This window comes from Populus euphratica, unplaced genomic scaffold, assembly GCF_000495115.2.
Source record: "Populus euphratica unplaced genomic scaffold, PopEup_1.0 scaffold1121.1, whole genome shotgun sequence".
NCBI lineage: Eukaryota > Viridiplantae > Streptophyta > Magnoliopsida > Malpighiales > Salicaceae > Populus > Populus euphratica.
In genome coordinates this window covers 5,835-15,605 of record NW_011500972.1, presented here as the reverse complement: position 1 = coordinate 15,605, position 9,771 = coordinate 5,835, and the positions used below count along the sequence as shown (strand labels likewise).

The 9,771-nt window shown below is 32.8% G+C and overlaps 1 protein-coding gene across 2 annotated transcripts; it reads right to left on the bottom strand.

Annotated features, from left to right (window-relative positions):
* On the bottom strand, positions 1-2,099 carry LOC105116942 (uncharacterized). Of its 2 annotated transcripts, XM_011014453.1 has the most exons (3): positions 1,907-2,099; positions 450-1,734; positions 1-300 (listed from the first exon to the last, which is right to left on the bottom strand). In XM_011014453.1, exons 2-3 carry the CDS (start codon positions 1,551-1,553, stop codon positions 235-237), a joined length of 1,170 nt encoding a protein of 389 aa, XP_011012755.1. In that variant the 5' UTR covers positions 1,554-1,734; positions 1,907-2,099; the 3' UTR covers positions 1-234. The 2 variants fall into 2 exon arrangements, with proteins under 2 accessions (XP_011012755.1, XP_011012754.1); XM_011014452.1 differs by having other exon boundaries at positions 450-2,099.
* Between the last annotated feature and the right edge of the window lie 7,672 nt (positions 2,100-9,771).

Genomic DNA, 9,771 nt, shown 5'->3' with positions numbered 1-9,771 from the left:
AACACACAACTCCTGATTTCATTAAAAATAAACTACTTAACAATCATTGAGAAAGCACATCGCTTGAAAATCAACTGATGCAAAGCTAAAACACATACATAATATATAAATAAATAAATATATATACATATATGCGCACACACGCTCCAACCAGATAAACAAACCATACATAGTATTCTTCAAATCTTTGTCCACTTGACAACTCAAGGGTGGTCAGAGAGATGAATATCCATGCTAGCACATACTGCCAATGGTGCATGCCTGATCCCATGTCTTGTATTGAAAATCTGAGATTTGATGCTGCAACCAATTATATATGGGATGGTCAGAAATCTGAATAACAAGTATTTTTTCAACATAGAGTAAGCAATACATATAGCAAATTAAAATATATATATCATCAGCACCGAACATCTTGGAAAACAAAGAAACCTCTCTTCGGAGCTTACCTCCTCAGGAGTTCCAGTGTTGTGCAGATGACTCCAGTACTTGCCCATAATCACCAAGTTTTCATCAATCATGCCCTCTGGAGTACCTAATTTCTCTCGCTCGTGACAGATTGCCACATCAACTTCAGCCAGCTGAACTTCTAAGGAAGGATTAAAATTGTGAATGCTAGATTCTTGATCACCAGTTTCTAATGGAGTATCCCAACAACCTGCGAATTGATTCAATTCATTGTTTGATGATTCTTCAGAAAACTTCAATTTGTCGATTCTTCGACTGCACAAGTACTTTTCTTTCGTTCTCTCCCTTGCTCTTGCTCTTGCCTTCTCCCTTGATTCCTTTGCAAAAGGGTTGAATGGAGTTTTACGAGATGATGCTTTCCTAGTCCTCTCTTTCTTGACACATGGTGAGGATCTACCTTTGGAAACATTCCTCCCTTTCGTGGTAGTTTCAATATTGATTTCGGACAGCATTTCACACTCAGAAGTAGAAGATGCACTCTTGGTGCCATCACTGCCGCTATAATTCATATGGGGGGAGCCACTGGATAGTTTCTTGATTTCATTCTTTGCCTGTATGAGTAACCATTCAACAGTCTTGCTAGCTTTATCAAAGCGTAGCTTGTCTTGCAGATCGAAGAACTCTCTGGCAACCTTTAGTGACAATCTCATTCTCCGATCTCTTGGTCCTTGAGCCGTGTTAATCTTGCTATGACGATCTCTCTTTGAAGATCTCTTTCTTAGGATCTGATCAGTGCTGTTGTTGGATTTCTTGTTGCAGATTCCGGTTAGCTCAATAACGTCACTTTTATTGGAATCCGCCATGTTATTAAAAACAGTACTCTCGGATAGATTAGTACCAGTAGCTTGAGCTCTCAAGGGTTGCTCCTGAAAAAAAAGGTCATAGTTTTGTTGGAGAAAAATAAGATGGTCTTCGAATTCTCGCTGATCACAAGGGATAAAAGGAGATGGCAAGCAGAGAGATAAAGGAGGAGGCACATCTTGTTTGGGATAGGAAATGATATCACTCATGAACAAGGGCATGTTATAAGCTTGTTGATCACTACAGGAGATGGCGTTGTTGGCATTGTAGCTTAATGGAAACATTTGAGCTTTGCGATATCACCAAACAATACCTAGCTAGCCGCCGTAGAACTCCCTTGGAAGGACTAGTCGCTTGAGAATGACATGTGCACCAATGTGTTACCTAACTTGCCTCCTGTGCATAGAGTATTCTCTACTTCTCTAGCTAGTTCAATTCCATGTATCCTTTTCAAGTTCACTTTCTCTGCAAAATGGAAATCATAAGTGAGAGACAGCAAATTGTTACTACTGTTTACTTGTCATTTTTTTTTCCCTCTTTTTTCTCCTTCCCTCCCTTTATCAGAGAGCAGCGAGTTTGCATATGCGTATGTGTTTGGTGAGTTTAAGATGGAGAGAAACAGGGAATATCCATTTACCTCCCCGACTAGAGCACGAGAAAGACAGCACAGCACAAGTACTACATGTCCATGGGGGTGCAAGAATGGGAGATAAGGGGGAAGCTATGCAGGGATTTGAATAATGTTGGTGGGAGTCAAGGCACCCTAGGAGAGGGGATTTTATGGGAGACAAGGAACTATCTTTTTTTTTTTTTTTTCTTTTGTATAAAAAGTTGGATTAAAAAGCATGAAAGTGAAAGAGAGAAAGAAAACAGCATTGTTGTGGGAAGTGAGTGGACAGGAAACACCTAGTATTAGTGCTCCTTCACGTGGTTGCTAGCAGGTGAGACTATGATAGTGAACTCCTCGATCCCTCCCTTCAACAAACCAAGAGAGTTTGCATGGACATCATATGTATTCAATCCAATATTGTCTTAAAATTTACAAGATGAGTGAGCTTAAATGTGGGATAGGGCTGGTTTTTCTGTCTCAAGACAAGATTGATCTTATGGTATATATATAGTTATATTTCATTTTCAATCTTGCAGCGGATGTGTGCAGCCCTAGAAAGAAAGGACAATTATTTCCTTCACCCAAAGGGCCTGTACTGTGAGCGCCTGTCATGAGTCATTAGAGCCAATGCTGCTTTGACTGTGAATGTATAGATACATGTCTCTTTCAATTAAAAGAAAAAACCCCATCACTCTCTCTCTCTCACTCACTCAATTGTGTCTTTCTATCAAGTCTGTGAAAATGTTGTTAGGTTCCTCCAAACCCATGCGTGCTTATCGGTTCAGAAGCTAAACAAGGAAGGAAAGCTCTCTCTCTCTCTCTCTCTCTCTCTCTCTCATTCAACAATATCACCATCACAAACTCATTGTCAAAGAGGGTTTTTTGCTGGTGGTTTATACTATGTCATCCACCATGCTATCATCAAAACTACCCTAGCCAATCCCCTCATGCCATCATAACTGCAGAGCCCCATGTGTCTTCTTATTTGGAAATGGTAATAGTCCTATTTACAAAACTATTTTTTCAGGCTTAATTTCATTTATCACCCCCGCCCCCCCCTCCCCTGCGTCCTTTCCTTCTTTCTTTCAATTTATACATGCGCTCTCTCTCTAGCTGAGCACGACCCGTATAGGCTGGCAAGATTAGGAGGACCACATCATATGAAGAGCTACCTAGCTAGTTGTTCTAAGGTTGCTATCAAGGAGTTGATAAGTATGAATAAAAGGCGATAATTAAATGTACCATTTTCAAGTGTGGGTGATGAAGAGAGCATAAAACCCTCAAAAGTCTTGCTTGGACTAAGTGCTTTCATTTCCATAATGAGCTCTCCGCTAGTACAAAAATTCCATTTGCGGTTGAAATCAAAAGAACCTTGGGGGGGAAAAAAGAAAAGAACACATTTCTGTGAGTAATTAACTCTATTGTTTTTTTGTGTTTTACTCCTTCCCAAGTTCAATCTGGAATCTATATGTTAGGGGATGAACCATTTTCATGAAAAGCAAATCTCGCTGGCTTCTTTGGCTGCATTTTCTTTCTTATGTTGTGGCTTGACTAGTTATTAATTTCTCCTACATAAAATCATCAATTATTCAGAAATCTTTGGAAACTACCTCCTTAAATATTTAAGTTCCCTTTTTTTTTTTCTTATCTTTTTTTTCCACTTTTTATACTGCTAGGTGAATGTTGAATTGTAGAATTTGTTAGATAAAGCATATGTTTTTACTAATTAAGATATGGGAGTGCCATGATCATAGCTTTCTTCAAAGCAAGACTTTATTTCCAGTTTTTTTTTTTTTTTTTTGTATTATCTATATATTCACTATCGAGCCAGTAATGATGCCCTAACAGTACCCCTTATTTATTTACCAACGTTTTATCACCTCCCCCCCACCCAGGTTCCTATTATTGAAGTACAAACAGTGGTAGAACAGAAAACCCGAATTCGTGACAAATATTGGGAGAAATGTCTTTCTTCAGTGAATGATAAGAAACAAGATAGCTTTACCGAATGCATTATTTAATCCTTTTGTTATGATTTGATTAGATATCCCATAAAGTCTTTGACATAACATGGTAACTATTTTAATCTTTTTTAATGCCAATATTGGGGGGGCCCTTGATTTGATGCTTCTATACACGCGAGATGAAGACATACTTCCCACACACAATGTCGTTTTACTGATGTGGATGGTCCAATACGACATACGTTGCTCACGAGCTATCCGATATCCTATGATGCAAAAGAGAGAAGAAAATGAATTACGATCCCTCACTGCTCGGCCATATGCGTTTGCCTCCTTCTGAATCCTTTACATATTCAACATCGACATGCCTGCTTTCTGTGTGTGTGATTAAGGTCGAATAAATGTAACGGAGCACACCTTTTGGGAGTTTTTTTTTTATCTTTACTAGCACAGAACATAACACTGAACCACCTTTTCTACAAAAGCTGGACAGGAGTGCAGGTTCTGATAATGCAAATAATTGACTCATCGTGCCAATTAAGTTCTTGTTGAATGAGAGGAAGAATAAGAAAAGAATAAAAAGAGCACATGTCTGTCTGCCTAGTAATTATTTCATCAATTTACGGTCGCAGCAATTATATAGAAGTATTTCGAGGATGTTTAAAAGTATAATATCTGGTAATTATTTTTTAAAATATTTTTTCTTGTTATATCTTTCTCTTGTAGTTTTGCGTTGAAGTCTTGGTGATACCAAGTAAATATCTAGTACAAGTTGTCGCTAGTTATGACATAAGCATCCACTCTTAATTTAATTACATAATTAAGAAACTTGAACGTGTTTGCCGAGAAAACTACGAAGTTAGCATCCCTAATTATTTTGTGTAACATGGAAAATTATTGGTCGTCCAAATTGAAATTGAAAAGGAGAGCATATTTTTAGCATCCAACCCTTTATTAAATCTCCTTTTAAGTTAAGGTGCAATTCTATTTATTGGGTAACTTAAGGTTTACTTCAGCTTAAATATTGAACAAGTAACGACATGGCTGTTATTTTATTTCGTGTGGAAAAATAAATGGGTCTTTAAAAGAAGAATTAATATTGTCAAAAACAAATCTAATCATAAGAAATTCAAAATAAAATAAAATGTAGGTAAATTATGATTAATGTTAGAAATAAGAGATCATTTTTAAACCTATTTTCTCCCTCCGTTTGATCAAAACCCAGATTAATTATATCAATTGAGATCAATGACCATAAAAATGGTGTTCAATTGATCATATTAATGGTGGTGGACCATTCATGGTATTGTGGTTCTCGATCTACCAAGATAATGAAGGTCACTAGTTGATTTTGTTTCAAAACTTTTTTTATTTTATTTTTTAATATTCAAAATAGAGAAAAGTATTACAAGATAAATATAAAAGTTAAATTGCTATTTTTATGTTTTCATGTTAACTTGTTTATCAACTAAGATTAATACCTTCTTATGGTGAATCAAAAGAAATTTAACCATCAAATTTTTACCTAGAAAATTAAAGAATTAAACATTTATACTTTCTTAATGATTAGATAGAATATTTACTGTTATTGTTGACATATTCAAATTATCATGGGATGTCTTGTGCGTTCAAATTAATTATAGAATATGGTTTTAATATATATAGTTTTTAGACCCGATACAGAAAATAATCTGAAAAGAAATAGGATAATGAGTCATCAGTCTATCAATTCATGGATCATTAAAATCATGAAAATTTGTGACTTAAGAGTCTAGATGAATGTGTTTCTACTGCTTCTACATCAAATGCTTTTAGCTACTCATAGTTGATTATTTTCTACCTTATGTGATTTATTCTAGTAGGTGTTTGAGCCATCTCCAGTCCAAAAGAGCCATCGACAAGCAAAAAGATCACTTGCAATAATGATTTGCATGCATATCATAATCACTGTCTTGGAACACTCGACAACTACCTTTACAAGGTAAAGGATGTTCTTCACTTGACTACGGAAGATGGTGGACAAAAATTTGTTAAAGCATATATCATATTTTGGTGAGTTACAGCTTTATCTTTTAATAACAATTTTAACACCTTCAGAGTTTTAGACATTGCTACTCATTATAGTTTAATTAGCCTAACAACGATGGTATAAAAAGAGAAAATCATTAGAATGACAAGGTATCAATAGTTATAATAGAGAACTTTCTATACACACAGCAGAGTCAAACAATTCATCAAAATTAACAATAATGTTATTGATATGAATAGTGATTATAAAGATAAAGAGATATGAAGGAGTGTGACCTTGAACTAAGATACCAATATTATTGGAATATAAATCTTTATCTAACAATTAGCAAATCATGAATGAGAATTATAAAATGTCTCAAAAACAATTGTTATTTGATAAGTCAAATTCAATTCTTTCAAAAGAAGAAGAACATAAATATCATCCCACACACAAACACAAGGTTATGACAAAAATAACAATATTCATTCAACTGAAATAAGTTGTTATAATGGAGTCTTTATACTTCCCAAATAACCCTAACGGTTTATAAATCCAAGGCCTAAAACATAACCTAACAAAAACTAAAACCCAAAACACTTAATAACCCTAAACAACTACTAATGAACTGTCATGAACCAAAATTAAAGTGAAAGTCCAAATTTAAACTAAAATAAGTCCAAAATTATGAAAATAACATAAAACTCAAATAATAAATATAGTTCTTCATGAAACAAGTTTAAATAACTCTTAACAATTGCCTTTATTACCTAGAATCCATTATTGTTGAATTTAGCATCCTAAAAGACCTAGGATAATTGTAGTTGTCTTTTAATGTCCTAAATTAGCTAAGAAAACTCTTGTTTTGATTGCTAAATCAAATACCTTATTTTGTCATCTTTTAACTTTCTTTTATTGCCACCTCATTTAGTTTTTTTTTAACAAGAAAATTGCATAAAACAAACAATGTGATATACCGTTAAATATCATCAACCCTCATATCCTTGTGTAGCTAGGATAATTAAAGAATCTTTGTGAGAAAATGATTTTGGAACATTAAAAGAATCATAGCCACATTTGAAAACTATGTTACTATTCATTAAAGATCCTTGTAGAATTAGAAAAATCTCAAAAATAAGCTATTGAATATCCTTGTATCATTAGGAAAATAATCGTTTTCAAATAAGGAGTCAACAAGTTAAAAGGCAACCAATAGCAAAATCTATATAGCACTTTCTAACATGTATTGTGATGCCTTATCAAACTCTGAGTGACCTGAAATATTAATCCAATATATAAAAATATCTTCTACAATCTCTAATAAGATTTCAACCCGATTTAATAGTCAGATTAAGAGTTATACTTGTTAGCGTAAAATTGAATAATATATAAGATTACATTAAAACCCAAATTTGATTGTTTAACCCTTATATAGGTTGTATCATTCCTTCTCTCTTCAAGAATATTCATCCTTAAGTATTTAATAGGAACAATGGATACTTTATGAGCTTTTTATAAAGCTTTCCAAGCTTATTTCTTGCCAACACTCACTTCTAATAACATTGCATGAGAGTAGTAGTAACCTTTCTCTTTCATCTTGTATTCTTTCAATGTTAATGCTCTTTCTTTTCTAAAGTTTACCTAGAATTAATTAATTTTTTTAACTAATGAAGTTCCTTCTGCACCACCCCTAGAATATGGGTTAGGCTTTTGTGTTCTTTAGTTAGAACCCTTATATGTTTGTCCCTCTCTCTTATTAATAATGTTTCATTAGGATACATGTTATAATTTTACAAAATTCATGTTGATAGTAAAAAAAAAAATTATATCCTCACTTGCTTTCTCACATGTTTACACTCTACTCATGTTTCACTCAAAGATACCTTTAAGGAACTATCAATTTATGTGTTGAAAGTTTAATGGTAGCGTTCAATTCGATAATGAAACAAAATGAGATGAAATGAGACAATAAATGAAATAACATTAGAAAACTAAGAAATATTGACCTAGATTTTTAATCTAACTCGATGAATTGAAACTGATCTCAAGTGATAAGTCTTATAACAACCCAAAACATAACCAAATTACAATGGAAGAAACTTATTTTAAAAGTCAACAACCCTCTTTATAATTTTAATAAATAACCAATTATAACAGCCGTTTAAAATTAATTTATGACTTGTTTGTTTCTTTTTTGACCTTAGAGTGATGGTGACAGTAAAAAATCAACTTCACTTTATTTTCTTAATCTAAATAAGTTCTAGATTTTTTTTTCCTTGAAAAACTAGGATTTTCATCCTAATACTAGCCAAATCTCTATCAAAACCATCCTAAAATCTATCATTCTTACTACTCTCTAGTGGCCTAATTGCTCAAGAGGTTGAACTTCATATTCCTCTGGTTTCTATATGGCTGAAACCTACCACCATTGTTATCATCAAAATCATTAGCCTTTTCATCTATATTTTTTGCTATAAATTCTTTTGCAAGTTAATTAGTTCATTTTACAAGTCTTCTTCCCTCCAAAATCCATATGGGAATACTAGCTATATCGGTTCTCAAACCAGACATCTCACTCATTATTTAGGCAAACCATGTATGTAAAACCCAAGCTTTTATTATAAAAAAAAACATTGTAAAATAAATAGAAGCTATCAAGCTACAATATGAATGGCTCTTTTAAAGCATTGGATGGAAGGAAATGCCGCACTTTGGTATCCTATAAGGAAGCAGGAAACAAGAATTGTTAGGGCCTAAAGTGGTACAAATTACTACCAATAAGGTTAAAGTGATCAAGGAAAGAATAAAGATGGCTCAGAACCAATAAAAAAGTTATGTTAACAATGGAAAAGGACCTTTGGAGTTTGATGTGTGGGATTTTATGTTGCTAATTACATCATGGAAGAATATCATTTGATTCAGAATATAGGGTAAATTGGCACCGAAACATATAGGATCATTTGAAGTCACAAAGAGAATTGAACTAGTAGCCTATCAATTGACACTTCCTATAATAATGTCAAAGGAGTATGATGTGTTTCATGTGCCTTTACTTTAGAAAGTCATGCTAGATTCGTAAGGTATGTAGCATAGAAATGAAGCCAGTAAGGATTATGGATAAAGAGTTAAAGGAGTTAAGGAATAAGAAAAGTGTTATAGATAAACTCCCAAGTCAAGGAAGAAACATAAGAGCAAGAAGAAGAGATGAAAACGAAAAACAAGTTTATTTAGCGGATAAGGTAAGAAAATTAAATTTCTTGGATGAAATTTCTTTTAGGGTGGAGAATGTAAAACCCCATGATTTTATTATAAAAAGAATATTATAAAATAAATAATGTTTATTTTGAAAGGTCTAAAAAAGATATACCAAAATGGTTAAGTAAAGGGGATTAGGATTGAAAATAAAAAATGCAAATTAGAATGGGAAGTAAAATAAGTGTAAGAAAAGGGTTATAAAAAGAAAATAATGATAAATAAAATAAAAGGAAAGCAAAAGTCTCTTTTGAAAGAAGAGAGGAACCCACATTCCAAATATAGGAGAGAAGGGAAGGAAGAGCTCTTCTATAACTTTTAATCTAGAAAGAAAGCACATTCAAACAAAAAAATTAAAGAAAAATAAAAAATAACAAATTAAAAAAGAATGAAGATAAGAACAAAAGGAATAATATACATTGGTAAAGTGTAAGTGATCAATATTTAAAGAATAAAAAAATAATTTAAAACAAATATAAAGAAAAAAAATAAAACAAACTAAAAAAATATTACAAAAAAATAAAGATAAAAAAATGGTGATAAATAAAGACAACAAGTATAAAAGAGAAAAAAATATATAAAAAAAACTTATTTTCAAAAAAAGCACTATATAAAAATATTATTAAGCTAATTATAAGAGTGTTTGGAAGTGTAGTTTATTTTTAAAA

Bases quoted from the DNA above. Each gene is read 5' to 3' on its own strand.
- LOC105116942 (XM_011014452.1), bottom strand. From the start codon at position 1,553: ATGTTTCCATTAAGCTACAATGCCAACAACGCCATCTCCTGTAGTGAT. The intron at 301-449 runs GTAAGCTCCGAA...AATTGGTTGCAG, and splicing joins ACACTGGAACTCCTGAGGAG to CATCAAATCTCAGATTTTCA.